The 22,209-nt window shown below is 52.3% G+C and overlaps 1 protein-coding gene and 1 long non-coding RNA gene across 3 annotated transcripts; both read left to right on the top strand.

Annotated features, from left to right (window-relative positions):
- The first annotated feature begins 871 nt into the window (after nucleotides 1–871).
- DUSP4 (dual specificity phosphatase 4) lies at nucleotides 872–17,317 on the top strand. Of its 2 annotated transcripts, XM_073798698.1 has the most exons (5): nucleotides 2,336–3,471; nucleotides 11,173–11,311; nucleotides 11,386–11,531; nucleotides 12,471–12,690; nucleotides 13,365–17,317. In XM_073798698.1, exons 1-5 carry the CDS (start codon nucleotides 3,301–3,303, stop codon nucleotides 13,748–13,750), a joined length of 1,062 nt encoding a protein of 353 aa, XP_073654799.1. In that variant the 5' UTR covers nucleotides 2,336–3,300; the 3' UTR covers nucleotides 13,751–17,317. The 2 variants fall into 2 exon arrangements, with proteins under 2 accessions (XP_004310484.1, XP_073654799.1); XM_004310436.4 differs by lacking the exons at nucleotides 2,336–3,471; nucleotides 11,173–11,311 and adding an exon at nucleotides 872–1,726.
- Nucleotides 3,478–4,580, top strand: LOC141277512 (uncharacterized). The gene is made up of 2 exons (XR_012329008.1): nucleotides 3,478–3,764; nucleotides 4,197–4,580. It is a non-coding gene; the product is annotated as an uncharacterized lncRNA (long non-coding RNA).
- Nucleotides 17,318–22,209: the final 4,892 nt, after the last annotated feature.

Raw genomic sequence — 22,209 nt, 5'->3', positions numbered from 1 at the left:
TCCGGATTCAATTAATGCCTCCCTCCGGGTCGTAAAGCAGCAGACTCCACACCTCACTCCTATTAACTGGGCTTTGGGGCGGGAGGGTTTTCTCTTTCATCGTCTGGGTTGGGGTTTGCCCACGTTCCTCGGGAAGCTATAAAGCTGATTTAACGGTTTAAGATGAAAATCGATCAGGCTAAGGCAGAAGCTCATGGCTGAGGAATCGCAAGAGAAAAAACGGCTGGCGGGCCGAACGCACTCCGTGAGCCTGGGGCGAGGAGGGCCGGGCCGGCTGGGATGCGGTGCAGGGTTCCCCAGTCCACTTGGGTACGTGGGGGACACCTGCGAGGCTGGTAAGGGGCAAGCACGGAGGTGAAGAGGAATGAAACCTCGAAACCGAGCCCAGGCCTCCGCTAGGCCGGCTTCTCGGCTGGCGACTTTGTTTTCTGCCCGTCGCCGCCGCCACCACCGCGGCGGGGTGCGATGGCTGCACGGCGACTCGGGTCGGGCTGGACGCGGGCCGCGGAGGCCGGGGAGAGGCGCCGCCAAGCTCCATTCACGAAGTCCGGGCGCTGCGGCTCGCCCGCGGGTCGGAGGCCTCCTCCCTCATCCTCTAGGTCTTGGTTTTATGAATGGGCCTGGCGGCGAGAGCCGCGCGCCCTGTTTACTCCGCTCTTTGTGACGTCGCGTCCCCGTGACTGGGCGCTAGCGGCCGGTACTCCATTCACGCGCCCGGGCGGGCGGAGGGGGTGGGACCAGCGGGGCGAGGGGAGTCGCGAGGGGGCGGGGAGCGAGCGCGGGGGGCGGAGCAGGGCTCGCGACCTAGAATGGAAAGAGGCGGGGCCTCGCGAGGTAGTAATGAATCTGCCCCCTCCCGGGGGAGAGCAGAGGAGCATTAATAAATCCATAAGCCGAGGAGAGGAAACTCTGGCTGGGGCAGACCGTGGAGCTCCGGCAGTTCGTGGGGAACGGCGGCCAGAGCAGCACAACGGGCAAAATACAATAGAGGCGACAACGGAAAGAAGCCCTTGGTCCTCTCCCGTAAACACACTCCCCTCACCGCCACCTCCCCCTTGGCACCGTGCTGCCTGGCGCCGAGGCCGCTCGGACTGCTATGTAACTGCGAGTCTGTGGGAGGAAGGGGACCGGGAGAAGAGGTTCGGCCGTGGGAGCCCCTAAGGGCCAAGTTTGCGGCCACTTCTGCCCGCGCTCTCCCTTAGCCCCCGCTCGCCCCTTCCTGCAGCCTAGCTGGCCCGGGCGTCCTTCGCCTCCTCGCGTGCCCAGCAGCCGCGGTTCCTGGCGACCATGGTGACGGTGGAGGAGCTGCGGGAGATGGACTGCAGCGTGCTCAAAAGGCTGATGAACCGGGACGAGAACGGTGGCGGCGCGGGCGGCAGCGGCAGCGGCAGCCACGGCGCCCTGGGTCTGCTGAGCGGCGGCAAGTGCCTGCTACTGGACTGCCGACCGTTCCTGGCGCACAGCGCCGGCTACATTCGAGGCTCAGTCAACGTGCGCTGCAACACCATCGTGCGGCGGCGGGCCAAGGGCTCGGTGAGCCTGGAGCAGATCCTGCCCGCGGAGGAGGAGGTCCGCGCCCGCCTGCGCTCCGGCCTCTACTCAGCCGTCATCGTCTACGACGAGCGCAGCCCGCGCGCCGAGAGCCTCCGCGAGGACAGCACCGTGTCACTGGTGGTGCAGGCGCTGCGACGCAACGCCGAGCGCACCGACATCTGCCTGCTCAAAGGTAAACGCCGGCGCCGGGCGCGAGCTGGAGGGTCGATGCGGCGGGGCTCCGCTGCCTGAGCCTTAGTGGGCAGGAGAAGAAGTGCCTGGAGGGACTCGTGGCTGCGGGATCCCCCCCGCGCACTCCTTTGTGCGTACTGGTGTGTGCGCGTGGTGTTCAAGGATTCTGTGTGTTTGTGTGCAAGCGCGAGGTCCTGAGGTCCTCAGAGACGGTGAGGGCTCCGTCACCTGAAATTCCGGACCCTTCCTGGCGATTCTGCGATTGTTTACAGCCACTAACGGTCTGGTCTTGCGGGCGAAGCGACTCAGCTGCGTTGCCCACCTTCGAGTCCAGGGAAGTGCTCCCAAGTGCCACGGTGCGGGAGGTGGGGGAGAGGTTAGGCCTGTTGGTTTGGCGTGTCTGGGCCCCGCCCTGAGTCCGACCCAGAGATCCCGAGACATGGGGCAGGGGGTGAAGGAGGGTGAGCGCGGGGATGGGATGGGCCCTGCGGGTCCGGCTGGAAACCAGCCCTTCCTAAACGCAAAAACGAAGATCGGCTTGCGGGCCTGATGTGGAGCGATCTGTTCTCTCCTCCCCTGCTGCCCAACTCCGAGCTCCAGCTGGAGGGTCGCCAACCCCTCCCGCCATCCCCAGGCTCCGGAGCGGGAGGCGGGAGGTCCGAGTATCTGGGGAACGCAAGGCGGGACGGGGCCTCAAACTGCGACAAGTGCGACCTTTTGTTCAGACTCGACTCTCAGATGGCGGCGCGCGCTTAAGTGCGAAACTCTTGGGGAGGGGAGGTCTTGTCAAATGTGCAAGTCGGAAACTCCGAAAGGGCTGAGGGCTACCCAAGTACCTGGAGGGACGGGGGCGCCGACCGCACCTGCCGGGCGTCGGGCGGCGGGGAGCCGGACGGGTTGCTTGGGGCCCCTGCCGCGCAGTGCCCCTTCCTCCCGCGCCGCATTCCGCGAGTTCCTTCGCCCGCGGCGGGTCTTGGCCTCCGAAGTCCAGAGGCGTTTCGGAGCCGGGCTATCAAAGAGCCGCCCCTTTCCCTGTCGGCGCCCCTGGCCCCCCTCCCTCCTGCCCTGCCCTCTCCAGACCCGCTCACTGGAGAGGAAGGGAGATGGGGCGGGAGGCGCGGCGGAAACCTCTCCCCGCCGCCCCTGCCAAAAAGCACAACACTGCCCAGTGCCGGCGGGCCAGGCTTGCCCCCGTGAACAGCGGGGGACTTTGTTCTCGGCAGTTGTTTCCTGGCCATTTGACCTGTCAGCTGCTGGGGAAATGCTGCTGTTGACCTTTGGTTGAACTACTAAGGCGATTTTGCTGATTTTTCTTTCTCTACGAGGGCGGCCTTTGGCACCTCAGATTAAACCAAACGCTCCTCCCTTCTCCCAGCGCTTTAAGAGAAAGTGCCAGGAAGGGCCTTGCCGGAAGGACGGCTAAGCCCGGCGAGCTGGGCGCAGGGGGCCCGGGGCCCCCGCCTGCCCTGGCGCCGAGCTGTGCCGGGAGCCACGCGGCCCCGGACCGGGTAGAGCGCCGGGCTGGGGTCCGGGCTGTTGACGCACGCCTCCTGCACTCCCTTGCATGATGCCGGCATGCCGGCGCTCGTGGGGACGAGGAGAGAAACGTCTCTGGGACCAAAGTCCCTTCGAGTGGCAGGGGCTGGCCGGGGTGTTCTCCGTGCCGCGCTGACCTCGATCGCTCCTGATTTGGAGCCCGATCGCGCGCCTGCCTGCGCGGGCCCTGAACACAGGACCCTTCTCGAGGTAGGGCAGACGCACGTGGGGTCTGGGTTCGTTCTGTTTTGTTTTTCTTCCTGGAAGAAATCCGGAGAGGACCGCCCTAGGGTTTCCGGGCGCGCAGACACTTAGGCCCCGCTCCCGGGGAGAGAGACAGATTTTTAAGGCTTCCGCCTCGGGCTCGTGGCACCTCCCTGGTTCCCGCGAATCCCGCCGGGAGAGCCCGGAGCCAGACCTGTACCGAGAGCCGCCCTGCGGACCGGCCGCCCGGCGCAAGGCAGATGCTAATGTGAAGGCTGCGTTGGACGGGCAGCCTCTGGGTAAAACGACAGTCCCCTGGCGGTTGGCGAGGTGCCTGGCCCACGGAAAAGGCGTGTTTTAAGGGCTGTTTCCTCCCGAGGCCTGCACTGCCTCCTGTTGTCTGACCTGGTGCGGGCAGGGAGGACGGCCCGCTGCCTCTCAAAGTCCGCATCCTCTGAGCCGGAAAGTGTCTAGGCCTGGACCGAACTTCTCTCTCTCCAGGAACAGGCCCCCCGGGAGGAGCCAGGAGAGGTTCAGCTGGGTTTTTCTGAGCAAAGGGAGCCTGCCTTTGGAAGCAGCCGCCTAAAATTCACAGAGTTTGGGCTGGGGGGGGGGGCTCCTTCCAGCTTGTTCTGCAGTGGTGGTGGAACATCTTTGAGGTTAACTGGGTCCTAGTCTATTCAACTTGCGTATTTTCATTTATGTGCTAAGCAGAGGCGCTCTCCACACAGGTCCTGTTTCTTCTTGACTTCTACTGGAAAGGCATCCCTAATGAGGGCAGAAGGAAATGGGCGTGGTCTGCTCCCCCAGCGCTGCGGGAACGTGCCTCTGGGGGAGGACAGCCATGCCTCCTGCACTCTCATTCCTTGGAGAAGTGGAATGGCAGGAAATGTGGGCTCATGGGCAGGGGGGAGCTGGGGACGGGGAACTAAAGGGAAACAGGGGGAGACAAGCCCCTTAGATTATCTTTAGTAAATGCCTTAATTGATTAGGGGTTGGGTAATTTTTTTCCCACCGGAGTTGTTCCTTTATTTTGCAGCCAATGGGCCTTCCTGGGAGTCTCATTTCATGTGCAGTGGTGGGTGTGGAATAAAAGTGGTCAGACATTAAGCCAGTGGAAGACTGATTGTTGGTGTCTGCCGTCCTGGAGGGAGAGTAAAAACAGCTGGGCATTTTCAGAAGCTCTATTACCCTTCCTGGCCACAGGCTATCTAATTCTACCAATTAATTGCATTTTTAAAGGCCGATTTTCCCATTTCTGCCACTTTGAAGGGCAGGAAGTTGGTTACTCATTGCAGGCAGTTAATAACTAATACTACAGGCAAGAATTCATAGTTAAGAGTAAACTTTACTTTCTATCAATGAAATACTATCTGGCCTTTACATTTCCTAATATTACCCAAGGTTTGCTAAAAGCAGTAACCCAAATCACTACATTTTCTGGTCTTTTGGCTAGTAAAAGCTTCCCATTGGGATAAACTTTTTTTTAAGCTCATTTTATTTAAAATCCTGTAAGACATTTTTAGGGACAGTTTAGAAAGTTTAGCTTTTCAGATTTTATTACAGTACACGTCTCCTTTGAAATCCCTTTCTCACTCCTCATAGATCCTTGGAATAGGGTTTTAGACAACCGCTCCCACCCCATCCACCCTGGGTCAATAGAGAAAGACAAAAAGAGCATTTTCTTACCCTAACAGAAGTCTTCCTTTACCTCCCACAGTCTCCAAATAAATCAGTCTGTTTTGCAGAAGATGTCAGATATAAAAACATTATCTTACTTTTCCTTCTATCTAAAATTCGTCTCAGCCCATGACCTTTGTCAGTCTTATTCAAGTTCTGATTTAAAAGCTGTCCTGGAGCTGTTTTGAGAAACTGGGAAGATCAACTAAATACTCCAACTTCTCCTTCCAGGTTGGAAGTCACCTACCCAGCAGTCCCCAGGCCTGATCATACAGACCTGACATTATGCTTCCTGTGAAAACAGCCACTAAGGCCCGTAATGAATGCTATGGGTGGGGTTCGGGTGACTGTCTTCTGTCTTTTCTTTCTCTGTGTCCATTTGCCCTGTCCATCCTCGTTTCCAGGAGGTCAGTGGCATCAAACAGCAGAGTCCTGGGGGACGCTAAGGTTGAACACCTCTTTCACCCAAAGGCAAAAGGACTGGCTTTTCTCCTTGCAAACAGGACACAATGCCCATGACAGCCAAGAATTGTTAGAATTACCAAAAAAAAAAAAAAAAATTAGGCCTTAAAGGTAATTCCTAACCCCTAGTCGAAAGCCTTAAAGAATTGTAAGGAATGAAGCAAACTCACTACTCTTTGCATCATTTGAACTGGATGTTTCCAACCAACAAAAGCAACTAAAGACAGGGTGTAGGTGTAAATTGAGAGTGGCAACCTGATTGTCCGTAAGCCTATCGCAGCTCCCTTGGGCTTCTCCTGGATGCTTACAGGAAAGGTGGCTGTCCCCACCAAGGTGGGCTGCACAGAGAACTCAGGGAGGAGAAAGGGTGGCCTTTTTAAAGGGCCAAGAAATTCCTTGAAAAAAATCAGAACATCTGAAAGCAGATAGCTGGTTTTCTTGCTGGGAGGCAGTTCCCATCTAACAAAGAGGAAGTTTGAGAGGAAGAAATGTAGACTCTCAGCGGAAGGCGGCTTGCTGAACGGAGCAGATAGCACAGAAGGACTCTGGGAGGGGCTGCAAACAAGGTCCAGCCCGAGTGTGGCATCAGGTGTCAGCCCAGCTGGCCCGGGACCGAGGTCTTGACACCGAGCCCCAAGGTGAGAAGCCCATTTAGCTAAACTGGAAATGCTGCTCAGCATTTAGAGGGGCGCTTCCTAGGTCAACACCCGCATCAAGGGAAGTTCTCAAAGCCAAGGGACCTTCGAATGTCCCCAGACTTGCCTGCTGGGCAACATTTGCCTCGTATTGATAAGCTGTCCCAAGAGAGCGAGGCCATGAGCCCTGTCTGTGAACCGGTGATATTCTGAGCGTGGAGAGGGTCACAGGAAAAACCTGGCAGCCACGTTAAGATCCGTGACCATCGTCACCACCAAGAGACAGTCTTTCCCATCACAGACCCCATTAAGAGTCCTATTATGGTGAGACGACCAGCACTACGCCAGCCTGCCCTTTCCCAAGGACTTTCTCCCACATTCACTCCCACCCCTGCATAAGCAGGAGGCCAGCCAGTTTTCAAAGCTACAGTTTCTGTGAGAAGATGAAAGGAACACAGAATGGAACTTAGATGTAGTTATTCCTCAGGGGAATCAAGTGGAAAATTATAGTCCTGTTTCCCCCGAGCCCCCCAAGACTCTCAAATTTTAAAATGAAGTTGAGAAAATGAGAGCTTTAAGACTAGAAGGTATATTGTTAAATAAGAACATGAGAAAAACGGGTCAAAATTAGTCAGCATGTCTGTTACAGAATTACATGCAATAGGACGTAGGAGAAAACCAGGTGGGAATTCATTGGCGTTTGTGCTGTGAAAATGTGTTCAGAAGATGGAAATATAGGTCTTGAGGCACCTGCTGTCAGTGTGTAGTTTGCAAATGAGTGGTTTGTGAACGTTCAGGATCACAGAATGTTGGAACTTACAGATGATATCGTCTGGAATCCTTACATTTGGAGGGTGGAAAACAGGACTTAGAGGGAATGTGTTAGCTGGGCTTCCACAGTCGGAGCTGGGATGCATCCACACCTGTCTGCTGTGTCTACCCTGCACATCTGCAGGGGTCACGGGGTAGAGCGCTCCCCTCCGGGTCTACAGTGACAATAAGCTTTCCCTCTCATGAGTTTTGGATAAAACTTGGAGATCTAAATCTAGCACTTACTGGAAGGGCCGAGGCTCTGGTACCTGCACAGATGTGGGCTGGGAAGGGAGGCACGGAGGAGAGGGGGCTGGGGGCAGTCTTCTTCAATCCCACCCACCCTAAGAAATTCAGTTTCATTTCTGCCATGACCCAGTATAGAGCTACTCTATATTCTTCGAGATGATTTGAATTTTTTTTTAAGTGAAATGATCCGTGTGCTTATTACATAATTTGAGCTCTTAAAATACATGTTTTCCCAAGAGATGTAAGACGTGAGTGGTACCCTCCAGTAAGCTCATCACCTGGCCAGGTGTCAGTAGCCCCACACCGACGGGGCTAATGCCACACTCGGGCTGGAGTCAAGGCGGTGTGTGGGGGAAGAAGAGCTAGCAAGTGGCTTTAGCTGAAGTCCCTGTGATGGGGACCGTCACCCTGAAAGCACAGTGCCATGAAATTACACGCTCTGTAAATGCAGCGCATTCAAGTAGCTTCTATTCTATTTCATTAAATAGAAAAACGCTGGTCACGACTCCTCCATGACTACCTGGAAAAGCACCGGAAAGAAGCAGTTTGGTGAAGTGTCAGCAGTGCTCTGTTCACATGCCTTCTGTTTCTGCGTGAAAACTCTTTCTTCGCGTGATGAAACCAGCAGGCAAGGCCCCTAGAGAAGGCCCACCGGGGAGGCAGCAGTGGGCAAGCAGCAGGGTGGGCTCCTGACGGCCAGCTTCAAAGGGGCTTTCAGGCCCCTTCTGTGGGCTGAATGCCGGTCCCGCCCTTACCTGCGGGCTGCCCTGCACCTCCGCTTCCTCTTCTGTAAAACTGGGGCTTGTCATGCCTTCCTCTAGGGCTACTGGTTGGATACCTGTGTGGGAAGAGCCTGACACGTAATGAACACTTCCTTTTAAGAGGGTCTGTCATTTTTATGAACACGCATGGGATACCTGGAGGTGGCTTCCTGGCGTGTGGCCTTGTGGGTGGGGTGTGGACTGAATGGCCCCTGACCTGCACTCCTGTGTCTGCACTGCCTCGCCTGCGAGCTCCAGGCCCACCAGGGCACGTTCAGCTCATCCGAGGGCCTGGCCTGAGTGCAGCACCTCGGCCCCAGAAGAAGATCCTTTGGTGATGCTCCTTGTAACTACCAGCCACAGACTGCCCCCAAAGCTAGCAACGGCTCAGGAGGGAAAACCTTTCCACCGCTGCCACCGAGGGACGCAGCCCTCACCTTGTTCCTGTCCCTTGAACAGATCTGCTTCTTCACTTGGTTCCTTTCTGCCTGTTCTCTGAAAACCCCCCAGAGGGAACAGACTCTTCAGTAATCGTGTTTCTCCACTTTGTTGTAATGGTGCCTTTCCTGACAGTTGCTGTCTCTCTGTCCTGCTATGAGCAGCCTGGGGGTGACGACAGACAGCCCCCCTCAGGCCGGGTCTGGCCTCTGGGCCACCTGCACCCTCCCCTGCACAGGTGTGATTGGCCTTGGAGCCCTCCGAGGGTTCTGCTGGGCCCTCCCCGCCCCGGATTGATTGACGATTGACCCTGGGAGGTAGCAGATGTCCCTCACTGCGCAGGGCACTCAGGGCTCAGGAAGTGCCCAGCACCTGTTCTTCTGCTGTCTTAATTACCAGCTCTCAAGATGCCTACTGGAAAAAATAAGTAAAGCCCAGGAGGAGAAGGCTGTCCAGGGTCTGAGAAGTTGCCAGTAAAGCCGAAGTCACCTGTAGGTACCAAAAAAGAAAACCTTCATTGAGCTTCTCCCCGAGGCCCGGTGCAGTGCACTGGCCGTTCCAGTCAGTCCTCACAGGAGACTCCTGGCCTGGAAGCTTCATCACATTGTACAGATGAGGAAGAGGCTCAGAGAGGTTCAGTGACGGCCCCAAGGCTGCACAGCCGATGATTGAACCCAGACCTGTGAGTCCGACTGCAGAGGCGAGGCTCTTCAGGACTTCAGTCTGGTGCCCTGTCGTGTACCTTCTCAGCAGCGAGAACATTCTTCCCACCACTCTGAGCTTCCTTAGCTCCTGCTGCCCTCAGGCCTGCTCTTCCTCCGTGACCTTGGAGCCGGGCCCTGGCCCTCCTGTGACTGTTGGCCTGTCTAGCTGATGAGCTTTTGGAGGGCACCACTCATGCCTTGCATCTCTTTGAAAAAAATGTATTTTACTAGCTCAAAGTTTGTAATAAAGACACGGATCATCTTAAAAAATTTCAAATCCTGGGCTTCCCTGGTGGCACAGTGGTTGAGAGTCTGCCTGCCGATGAAGGGGACACGGGTTCGTGTCCCGGTCCGGGAAGATCCCACATGCCGCGGAGCGGCTGGGCCCGTGAGCCATGGCCGCTGCGCCTGCGCGTCTGGAGCCTGTGCTCCGCAACGGGAGAGGCCACAGCAGTAAGAGGCCCGCGTACCGCAAAAAAAAAAAAAAAAAAAAAAAAAATTCAAATCCTGTAGAAGTCTCTAGAATAACAAGTGATGGCTTTTCATATAGATGATCAACCTCCGTTGGTTGAGTGACCCATTTCTCCTTCCGCTTTCTCCAAAGGGCATTGTCTCCCGAAGTCTCCCATCCCAGGGCCTTCAGCTAGAGGCACTTGCTGGCTTTTCTTCCCGCACACACCGCACTTGGGACAGCGGTGTTTACAGCTTTATAGGGAAAGGGGACAGATGGGGGAGATAACGGGAGGGAGGCCGCTCCTGCGAAGAGAAGTCCACTGAGGCCACCAGCACATCTGAAGCGGGCAGTACTGGCCCCTCTAGCAGGTTTTCCCTCCAGGGAGGCTGGTCATTATGACTCAGCAGGAGCCAGGGCCTGGGACCAGAGAAATATCCATTTATAGCCTGAGGGAGGGAGTGGGGGAAACAGGAGGCCTCCAGTCAGAGAGGAAAAAATGTCTGCCCTGTTTCTGGAAGCCTTAATGACGTGGCGAACATAATTTTCTTTCCTCTCCAAAGCGGAAGTTTCTAGGGTTGGGATTCAGGGCAAGTAATTGACTAACCGTCACATGTTGGAAAATTGCTTTGCACAGTGGTGATCGGGAACAGTGGCTCCCACCCTATCACTTAGTCATAAAGACGTAACGGGCTAGCTGCCTATGTGACCATCAGTTGAGTGGTTGTTCCAGAACCCGCAGACCCTACTGAATTCATTTATAATCCATTTTTGGTCCAACAGAAACTGCAAAAATAAAAATACAAGCAGGGCCAAACCTTGACAATAGATGGTAAGTGTCCCGCAAAGGGAAGTCCCAGAGATCACAAGAAAATCAGATATACAGGCTGAATGTCTCTCTTCTTGGTGTGTTTCACTGCCTGCCTCTGCCTGCATCTCTGCCCGCATCTCTGCCCACGTCCGCCCAGCCGGCCCTTTCCTGAATGGCACTGACACTATTGCAGAGAAGTTGGCCGTTTATCTCTTTTTACTTAAACGACCTTCCTTCCCCGGAAGACGACCCCACAGAGAACCATTCCAGGGCTTAGCAACTCTCAGGTCAGGAAATCCTCCCTTGCCCCAAACCTGTATGTAGCAAGAGGGATTTATTTAGATTTAAGCCCGTTTGCTCTCATTTTGGCCCCATGTCCATGGAACAGCTGTTCATGGGGCCGTGCGATTGGCATCTGTTCTGTTGCTGAGATCCAGAAGGGCCGGTGCCAGGGTAATAGTTTTTTATTCTCTCCCACATTGGAGAACTTCTCTAAAAGAAGGGCTGTAGTGGGGGGATGACAGACATTTTTGTAGGGCCCAGGGGCCAGCTGAAGTGCTCATGGAAACCCCCAGTGGCTATTCCCTCTTTCTTTGTCATCACTGTAAAGAAATTATCCCTTCTTCATCTCCCCAGCACATCCTCCTTTGTGTATCTGCATCCCAATCTGAAGTCCTGTCCCTAAAGCTTTCATTCCCGCTTTCAGGATGCAGTCTTGGCCGAATGTAATCTCTGCATCCCGGGGAAAAAGGTCTCCATAGCCATTATCTCTGGGCCCACAGCGCCACCTAGTGTCAAATGTAGGTACAACCAGCCCCAGCTTCCCACCAGCTCTCCTCCATCAGGTAGGATTCAAGTTCTTTGTGGTTTCCTGCTGGCTCAGCGACCCCATTAACCTGAATATCTTTCTACTTTACAGGTGGCTATGAGAGGTTTTCCTCCGAGTACCCGGAATTCTGTTCTAAAACCAAGGCCCTGGCAGCCATCCCACCTGCTGTGCCCCCAAGCACGGCCGAGTCCTTGGACCTGGGCTGCAGCTCCTGCGGCACCCCACTGCACGACCAGGTGCGAAGAGGACTGCTTGTCAAAGGCTTTGGACGCAGTGCCTCAATGTGGGGAGAATGTGTTGAGTATCGGGGTGTGATGTTAGGTGGAGTCCACTATTCCTTGGAAGTCTTCCCCTTCCCTCTCTTATTACCCTCACCTAAGAAAAGAATATAAACACATACGTCCCTGACTTAGTCTCTAGAGTTATGTGCAGACAAGCAAGGAAGGAGGCCAGAAGCATGTGGACTGCCCGATTCAAAGCAGTTCGGCTGTCCGCCCCCCATACAAGTTAATTGTAAATGCTAAATGGACATAAATGATCAACCAACCCTTCTCCCAAGAAAAGCAGCTTATGCCACTACAGTTCGTACAAGCCCACCTCTTCCAGCCCTTTCCTTTAGATGGAAATGGAGTGAATGTATGGGGTCCAGCAACTCTGCTCCCCAAATCCGAGATCACTTGTGTTGATCTGACTCAGAGAATTGTCGTCAGTGAAGCCAGCGTTACCTCATTTCGCCAGGATGCCTCCTCTTGCGTGTGAGGTGGACATGGCATCTGCCTTTCATCTGCCAAGTGAAGGCGTATCCAGCCGAATAAGCGCCTAGGCCGCGTAGCTCAGTGGTAGCGGGTGTAAGCTCTTCGCGTCACAAACAGCGGGGCACGGCCAGCTTCATCTGTCACGGGGGAAGTGGTCTGCCTGAACCAGCAGGTGGGGCCCATAGCAGAGCAGAGCAGAAAGGCCAGAGCCCATCGCTCCCTGCCGGGGCCCGAGCGGCACATGGGAAACCTGGAGGGGCCGGGTCCACGGGCAGTGTCCCCAGGGCCCATGAAAGCCCACCTGAGACTGGTTTCCCTCTCCCCGCCCCACACGTCCCAGCCCCCTGCCCAGTTGCCTTTCACTTAATGACGTTTGCCGGTGGGGGGTGGGGGGCGCTTTGTTTTCCCTCTCTGGTGCAGGGGGGTCCCGTGGAGATCCTTCCCTTCCTCTACCTCGGCAGTGCCTATCACGCAGCCCGGCGAGACATGCTGGACGCCCTGGGGATCACAGCCTTGCTGAACGTCTCCTCTGACTGCCCGAACCACTTTGAAGGACATTACCAGTACAAGTGCATCCCGGTGGAGGACAGCCACAAGGCCGACATCAGCTCCTGGTTCATGGTGGCCATCGAGTACATCGGTAGGCTGGCTCCGGCCAGGGTGCTGGGTCCTCCCAGGCCAGGGTGCTGGGCCCAGGTCTGGCGGAGGGAGGATGGGAGGGAAGAGGGAACCACGTGTAGCTGGTGTGTGGAAGGAGGGACTTAGGAAGGGCCATCCGGGGGGGGGGGGGGCTGCCTGTTTCCCCTCTTCCTCAGTAGGAAGGCTTGCCCGTGGGGTCCTGTGCAGGCCCTGGATAGTCTGACGGACCTAGGCAAACAGCAGGTGCTGTTAGCTTACAGAGCCAAGGACCTTTTCCTTGGACGTCCCCAGGTGTCGAGAGGATAAGACTCTGGGGATGGGGAGGGAGACAAAAGGAGGATTGGGTCATTGTTTTTGTTCCTGCAAATGAAAACCCTGCCGGGTGTGCGGGGATTGCTCCAGCTCCAGCTGCGTATTTCCTAAGCGTAGTACATTTGTTTGCGTAATTCTCCGAAATACTCTAGCGGGGGTGGGACTCTAGAGGCCCTCCCCCCGTGGGTTTCCTCCCTGCGCGGCCTCAGCCTGGGAGGCGCTGTTCCTTCAGGGGTTCAGCCGCAGGGCCCCCTCTTCTCCAGTCCTCCCCGCACCCTCGTCCCGGCTGAGGCCGCCTGCAGCCGCCTTCCGGGAAGGATGGGGACCTGGGCGCCGCTAACGGCGCGCCGCTCTCTGCCCCAGATGCGGTGAAGGACTGCCGCGGGCGCGTGCTGGTGCACTGCCAGGCCGGCATCTCGCGCTCGGCCACCATCTGCCTGGCCTACCTGATGATGAAGAAGCGCGTGAGGCTCGAGGAGGCCTTCGAGTTCGTGAAGCAGCGGCGGAGCATCATCTCGCCCAACTTCAGCTTCATGGGGCAGCTGCTGCAGTTCGAGTCTCAGGTGCTGGCCACGTCCTGCGCGGTGGAGGCCGCCAGCCCGTCGGGGCCGCTGCGCGAGCGGGGCAAGGCCACTCCCACCCCTACGTCGCAGTTCGTCTTCAGCTTCCCGGTCTCCGTCGGGGGGCACCCGGCGCCCAGCAGCCTGCCCTATCTGCACAGCCCCATCACCACCTCCCCCAGCTGTTAGAGCCTCTCGAATCCTCCCTCCCCTACACCCGTCGGCTCTCAGCCCGGGTTGGGTGGCGCCCTGTGCGGGCAGCAGGTCGGGACTGGCCCGCAGGGGGCGACAGAGCTCCTTCCATCCATCTCTCTTTGGCCAACCGGGGGCCAGCTAGAATGGCAATAAGGACTTCGAATACATATTTAACGCAAACAAACACAACACTCCAACTTAGAGCAATAATGTCTTCCTCGGCAGGCAGGGAAGACCTGGGTTTTGGTTTGTGCGTCAGTTTTACTTTTCAGATAGGAATTTCTTACCTCATTTTTTTCAGCAGTAAGGCTTGAAGTTAGGAAACCCGCAGATCCTGGCAAATGTGCCCACCCAGTTCTGTTGAGGGGGAGGGGAAGGGAGGGAGGGGAGGGAAAGGGACAAGATAAAAACAAGTTTGCCAGAAGTGCCTGGTTCTGTGTGCTCGGTCCTTTTGTTGTTGTAGTTACAGGATTTTTTTTTTTTTAAAAGAAATCTTTTAGGACATGGTTTTCCTTTCTAAGTCACCACCAACAGGTGAATAATTATGCTTAATAATAAATAAAAGTATTTATTAAGAATTTCCTCAGAGTATGTAAGTACAAAGAGTCTAGTGATGGTGAATTTAGAATATATTTATGTTAATGTGGATCAGCAGAGCACAACAGCATGCAGACGTCAAAGCAGTTAGGAAGTAAGTGGTGTGTTCAAGTTAGCATGATGATCAGCTTGCGTTTGTTACCGCTGAGAAGGGGGCAGGGTGGGGTGGGAGGAGGAAGAAAGGAAGGGACTACTTTTTCATTACAGTCTCCCTCGGTATCTGCCAGGGATTGGTTGCAGCACCCCTTCCCTCCATCGCGGATACCCAAATCCGTGGATGCGTAAATCCGCTGATTCTTGCATCCGCGGATACTGCGTCCGCGCATACTGCATCCGCGAATACGGAGCGTGGAGCGCACTTGGTTCTTGGGCACATGGGCCACTGAAGCGATTTGAAACCACAACAATACAACCGTTTCTGGTGATCAATAACTCACTGTGGCGGTGGAAGCATTTTTCTCATAGACCTGCCTGAGAACTTGTATATCATCTGTGATAAATGCCATATCATATAAGGTGCTCGTAAAAAAAATTGGGCGCAATTCAGCTTTTCCTGCAGTGAATCATTTGGCAAGGCCATTGGGGAACCCAGCTAAGAGAGATAGACCCGAAATGGATCCTTTTGGAAGTGGAAGCACCATCTTTTTTCTCTTTTGCATAAATCAAGAGTTTTTAATTTTAGGGGGTTTGCTTGGAATGAAGTACACCAACAAATTCTTGGGTTCTTAAAATTCGTGGTGTCGGTGAATATTTTTAAAGTGAATAGGTGAATAAAAAGAAGGGAGTGGACACCCCATTTCAGGTCCCTTGGAAGTCTAGGACAGCAAGAGAGTGAGTGAAGAGTCGGGCAGACTCTGTGGGGGGGCTGGCTGCTTGGCTTCTGTGACAGGCATCCAGGGAACTCGTGTGCCGTCTTAGAATCCTTTCTCGGGATACTGCCATGTTCAGGGCCCTTTCCAGATGGAGGAATGGCTTTTGGAGAAAGAAGGAGATGGGTTGGGCTTGGGGGGAGGGAGGACGGGACAAACCACGTGTTATTTAATTTGTAGTATCGTGAAACAGTGTTGTTACCCAGTACCAGGTTAGAGGTAATTCCAAACTTGTCTAGAAGCGAGAGCATGCTTTTTGGTTTTGTTTTTGGGTTTTTTTAGCCTTCTGAGGATCTAAGTGATGCACATTCCTGTTCACCCATAAATAACTTCAAGCCTCAAGGTTGGAATAGTGTTGGAATGCTCCTTCTCAGCCCCACATCCCAGACAGGACCAGGTTCCTTACATTTCCTTCCATAAACATGAGCCTGTGTTGGCATCATTTGTCCTGCCTTTCCCAAGCCCTGTCTGAAAAAGTGTGGGTTCCCACAAGCAGATAGGCCCGCAGGAGGGACTGCTTGAGAGAGGAGGGAAGGTAGCTTTTTACAGAATGAGTGTACATTGGCCAAAACTCGTGTATCCTGCTTTCCCAGACTGGATCCCAACCACACGGTCGGAGCCCAGGACCTGCGCCAGACAGGTCTTTTCCCTGCTTTCCAATTCAAGTCTTCTGTCACAGCGTCAAACCACTATTTATAAAGCCATTTTCTTTGTACCCAATAGCAGCCCCAAAACTCTTACAAATCAAATAGGAAATTGGCTTGATTGGAAACAGGGACTTGGGTCACTATTTCCCCATCAGAAGCCTCTTTGATGACTTGGAATAGCTGTAATGAAGACAGCACCGCAGGGTCTGTCCAAATGGCCAGTGGGTTTCAACAGGTGTCTCTCCCATGGAGTGATTTCTGGTGACGTGAAATATGTGTCGTGGCTGGAAGGCATTGCCACTTACACCGAAGATCAACTGTGCTGTTGACAAAGGCAGTAGGCACTCTGGATCTTCCGTAGAGACTGGAGAATGCTGCCGCTTCCCTCCCGGCATCTCTGTGTGACCCAAGTGTGTCCGTGGAGCTTCCCCCGAGCAGTCTTCGGCTGAAGCCGCCTGTGAGCCGGTGGCCGGGAGCTCCCAGCCTCAGTCGTGGCCTCCTGAGACCATGTTCCTCAGGTACCCATCCTAGCCCGATTCCAGAGAGTTACCCAAAAGGTTGGGAAGCCATGAGAAAAAACATAGAATCCGTGGGAAGATGGGCAGAGGGAGGTGGGACGGGTGATTCAAATGTGAGGGGAAGGGGCTGTGAGATTGGAGGGGCCGCCAAGCCTCTAGTTGGTAAAGTGGTGGTTCGCCCTGGCTGCCCGTCAGCCTCAGCTGGGGAGCTTTGAAACCCTGCTACCAGGCGATCCCAGACCAAGTACAGCAGGATTTCTGGAGGAGGGACCCAGGCATCAGTAGGTTTCAAAGCTCCCCAGGTGCTCTCCGTGTGTAACCAAGTTTGGGAAGCTACTTTCTGGATGGCAAGGTGCTCTTGGAAGCTGGGTCTTGATAACACAGAGCTGGCTTGTCTGGCAGAAGCCACAGCCAGGGGTTTGTCACTAGTTCAGTGTGGTCTCATGGTCAGTCCCCTCAGCTCTGCTGAGGGACGAGATGGTTTCTGTCAGGAGCTCAGGGGCCACGTGACCTCCTGAACGAGGGGCCTTTCAGGCCCCTTGAAAGCCAGCTGATCTGCGGAGCGTTGTTAGGAATCCGAATACAGTGTCTGGATGTCGATGTTCTTCCCTGAAAGTTTCCCTGTCTATCGAGAAGGATGGAGAGTGCCACCTCTTTGAAGAGGACCCTGCCCTTCCTTAGAGTTTATGAGTCATAGGAGAAAGAGGCTTCTTCAAGACAGAGCAATGCAATACTTGTAACTTCTGTAAATAGCCCCATCTTTCAGAGTGATGTCATTTCTACATTTGATATGCTTGTATTTCTGTAGGATGTATATAGTCTAGGGGATTTTTTGTTTGGTTTTGTTTTTTAGAAAAGTCAAACATGTCAGTTTTTATTTATTGCTTGAAAAAAAGATCATTTGAAGAAAAATAAATACATTTTCAACCACCTCTGGCTTGGTTTATCCTTTCCTGAAAAACTGTGCTGATATCATGACTTGGAAGATCTGGGTCATTTGATAATCTTGTGCACTGCGTACCATGTCCCGTGGAGACAGGCTGGTCAGATCTGTGGGCTCCCTAAACTTCACTCAAGGAAGGTGACAGGAGAAGGCGGATAGGAATCTCAAGAACCTGATTTCTCTAGTCAGAGAGACAGGACGAAGTGAAGGATAAGAGACAGATGTCCTTCATCTGAGAGTCTCCTTTGTGCCAAGTACAGGATGGACTCCCAGGTGGGAGAAGTCAATCTTAAACAGCCTAAAGCACAAGTGACTAGGGCTATAACCAAAGCCTGTACAAGGAGTTACCACACCCTTCCCCATCAATAACGAGGGGGTCCATCCTGGCTCACAGAATCTTAGGAAGTTTTACGGACCTCATGTTCTCTCATATCCTGTAGCATGGAAATAGCAATATGCTTCCAGACAGAAAAAATAAACGGATGAAGATGATATGTCAGTGGTTCCCCAAAGCTGATCTGGGCATTGCTTCTATCAGATTCCATTGGTACAAATTTCCCAAATTGTAAACCAAAATCATATTAGTAAACATGTATGTCCACTGTGTCGTTGTTATTTAACATTTTAGAAGCACTGGCCGCTGCAATTAGCAAGGGAAAGAAATGAGGTATACAGTTTGGAAAGTGTGAGCCCAAATTATCTGCAGATGATATGTATCTGAAAAACACCAGGGAATCAACTGAAAAACTATCAGAAATGAGAGAATTCAGCTAGTGGTTGATTGCAAAATGAACATGAAAAAATCAATAGCTTTCCTATATGAAAATATCAATTAAAAATAAAATAGAAGTAGTAGATCCCATTTACAATATCAGCTTAAAGATAAACTGCCTACAGTAAACTTTACCAGAGATAGGCAAGACCTAGCTGATGGACATGGTAAAGCGCTACCAAGGGACATAGAAGAACATCTGAAAAAATCTGAAAGACATACCGCGTTCTTGGCTGAAAAGACTCAGTATTGAAAAGATTTTATTTCTCCATAAATTAACCTATGCATTTAATATCATCTCAATCAAAACATCAACAGGATTTGGGAGGAACATGGCAAAATGATCCCGATTTCACCTGAAGAAACAAATATGCAGGAAAATTAGAAAAAAGAAAAGAGAGAGTCACAAGGTTGGGGGGTAAGATTTATATCCTTTTGTACTGGGCATCTATCACTATTGTGATAAAAATAGTTTTAATTTTTTTATAGGAGATTATTTTAAAAATAGAGATTCTTGGGCTCATCTAAGACATTGAGTCAGAGACTGCACAAACTCCCACCAAGAGATTCTGACTTACAGCTGGTTTCAGGACTGCCTGATACAGGCTTGACCTCTAGCGTCTCCCTTCCCTTCAATCCCCTGCCGTTATAACAACCCGCAGCCCGTAATTATTCTGATCACATCACTATTACTGTAGCAACTTACCCAAGGACTTAGTTGTGTAGACCAACAACCATTTTCCTTTGCTCAGGAATTTGGAGATTAGAAAGCTGGGAAAGGCTCTGCTGGGTGGTTCTCACTGGGGTCTCTCCTGCGGCCACTGTTGGCTGGGCTGCTGTCATCTGGGGGTTCGGCCAGGCTGACCATCCAAACGGCTCATTCACAGGACTGGCAGCTGATCTGGCTGTCGACTCACAGACTCACAATTCAGTTGTGACTGTCGCTTTGAGCGCCTACATGCACCCTCTCCAGTCGAGCAGTCAGAGTCCATACAAGACGGATGAGAACTCCAGCGAGTATTCCAGCCACCAAGGTGGATGCTCCACCCCCTTCTAGGGTCTGGTTTCAGAAGTCACAGAGCATCACTTCCTCTCGACTCTATCAGTTGTAGCAGTTTCAAGCCTGCTCAGGTTCAAGGGGAGGCGAGCCAAACCCTGCCTCTGGATGGAAGGAATGTCAAAAATTCATCGTAGTGGGCTTCCCTGGTGGCGCAGTGGTTGAGAGTCTGCCTGCTGATGCAGGGGACATGGGTTCGTGTCCCGGTCCGGGAAGATCCCACATGCCGCGGAGCGGCTGGGCCCGTGAGCCATGGCTGCTGAGCCTGCGCGTCCGGAGCCTGTGCTCCTCAACGGGAGAGGCCACAGCAGTGAGAGGCCCGCGTACAGTGAAAAAAAAAAAAAAAAAAAAAAAAAAATTCATCGTGGCCATTTTTCAAACCACCACACCAATAAACAGAGAGTTAACTAGGAAACCTGAAAATGCAAATTTCACCCCTAATCCAGAGACATTGGTCATCCAAGACCTCGTCCAAGGACCAAAACACAGCTTTTAACCACTATGCATACTGTCTGCTTATGCTATATTGGCCCCATGTGATCCAGAAAGCATCACAAGATAAACCTAACCTTAGGTAAAAAAATGCTGGAAAGTAGAAAGCTGAAAAAACACATTCGAAGGAGGAAATAAAGGCAGGAGTATTTGACGTCACCACCGATTTCAACTCCCCGCCTCTCCCCATTAGCACTTACGTCAGGTTTGTTCAGGTCCACCTGAGGTGTCTTTCCTGCTGCACAGTGAGTGGCACAGGGACCAACTGAGCGCACAATATGAACAGTTAGAATTGTTCTGGATCCTCCACGACCAGTGGACAGAGCTACTGAAACCCTGTGTCTGGCGGCCAGGCTGGGACAGGCAGACAAAGGTCTTACCCAGGATCTCTGGGTAAGACAGACGCATCCCCACAAGCCCCTGCTAAGATTCTTTTCCCTGGATCTCTGGAGGCACATAGAGCTACAGGGCTGGGGTGGTTTAGACTGGGATTTTCATCCAAGGATGTTAGAAGCAAGTAACATCTGTCATGTGGGCACACGTCTGCTACCTCCCAACAGTGGGTCTTAGATAAGAGCTGAGTTTGACAAGCCAGCTTAGACCTTGTCACCCAATGAACACAAAAGAGCTCTGTCTACAGAGCAAGCCCCACACTAAGTTAGCTTCTTAGCTGCAGGTGAAGAGGGGAAGGTGCAGACTTTGTAGCAGGAGAAAGAATAAGATGAATGTGCTAATCTTGAGGTGTGAGGACCTTACCCAGTGGGGAAAATGTAGTCCAGTGGGTGTCCTGAGATCTGACCAGTTCTCTTCCTGGAAGAGAGAGGCTGGATGGACAAGTTAAAAACAAGGTGAAAGGGACAGTTTCTCCAACACGTACTTTCCTTTAGAGAAAAGTCATCTCTTACCCTAGAGATTGCGGATTTCATGACTTGTTCCATAAAGATTTGGTCCAGCCCAAGGACCCAGCGGTTGAAGAAGTGTGCACTTCATTGTGCAGGAAGTAGCAAAGAACCCATAGGAGTTCCAGGGAGCTCACTGCTGACAGCACAGACAGAGGAGGGAGCCCTGAAGATCTTCTGGAAATGGCGCTGAAGTCTCTTGTGAAAGCAGGGAATCTATTCTTAACCAGAGCAGTAGCTGAGGAAACTGGCTCCCCACTAGTTGCCATGGGGAAGTTCAGTGGAAAAGCTCCGGAACTTGACCTTGGAGTTCCAGGCATCTCCATCATAGTGTTCCCAAGCTGACTCTGCATCACCACTTTGGGTGTTTGTACAACTCTTAAATTTAGTAAATTTACTAAACAAACAAACAAAACCTGACTTTTACACTTAAAATGGGTAAATTATACACCAGTAAATTTGTTTAATGATAAATACATGAAAATACACGAATATGAATACGTATGTTCACTGTCCCAAACTTCAAAGAACACAAATACATACAAGGAAAAATGGAAGTTCCTCCGTCTCCATATCCCTGCCCTACACCCCACTTTCCTTTACTTTTAGTAACCAAAATGAGCCATTTGGTGTAATTACTTCAAGACTTTTATTTATGCATTTTATAAATGTATGTGTTTGACAGTGCCAGGTAGCAAAGTTTGCCACCCCTAAGTGTCTTTTTGCCATGCAGATTATTTCGAATTGGAAGTAATCAAGGAACAAAAGACTCAGGAAGAAACTTTGAGCTTCCCCTAAAGAATGCAGATAGAGGACCTGTTCCAGGAAGGGAGCATCACCATAGATAACCTAGTAGACAAAGAGGAACCCAGCAAAGTCCGCTTGTTAAAATTCCTGGGTCCCACTGTCTCTGCAGGCCCAGCAAACATTTATTTACCAAACATTTGCTTTTCCATCTCCACGTAAATTGCCTTCCTCCCCTCTGAAGTCCCAAATCAGTACCCCCAACATCCTCTTTTATCTTTAGCTGCAGACGGTCTTTAAGGTGAGGGTTTCAGCCATTTTGGGGAGTTACTCAGTTTTCCTGGGTCTCTCCCATGGATGGATATGTGTCATTCAACTTTTGTGTGATTTTCTCCTGTCAATCTATCTCATGTCAATTTAATTCTTAGACCAGCCAGAATAACGTAGAAAGGTAGAGGAAATTTTCTTCCTCCCTGATAACAGGATAATATTTGAGATGTTAGCTAAGTCAATTATTTTAAATGTTTCAAAGACATTCAAAAAGAATGTACAGTCTCTGCTTTTGGGTACAAAGTTCAAGTTAGTTAAATATGATATTCGACTCCCTGATATTTTCATTTTTATTTTGTCAGTTTCTTAGAGGAATGAATTCAAAATACGAGGAGGATTTGATGAAATCAGAATCATAGTGGAAGACTTTAACAGTTTGTGTTTTCTGTGTTCCGATGTTGCCTTGCATGCATGAAGTCGTGCTTGATACAGCTTCTTGTGGCTTGTAGGTGATGTTTCTTATTTTCCAGGTAATGTTCCAGCCCACTTTGTCTGGAATCAATAATACCATGTCTACGTTCGTTTGGTTACCGCTTGTCTGGTATGTCTGTATATGTCTCCTTTTTATTTTAAGTAACAGTTGGG

This window comes from Tursiops truncatus, chromosome 21 (assembly GCF_011762595.2).
Source record: "Tursiops truncatus isolate mTurTru1 chromosome 21, mTurTru1.mat.Y, whole genome shotgun sequence".
Classification (NCBI taxonomy): Eukaryota; Metazoa; Chordata; class Mammalia; order Artiodactyla; family Delphinidae; genus Tursiops; species Tursiops truncatus.
Note: the sequence above shows the minus strand (reverse complement) of the source record. Positions and strands in the feature narration are given on the sequence as shown.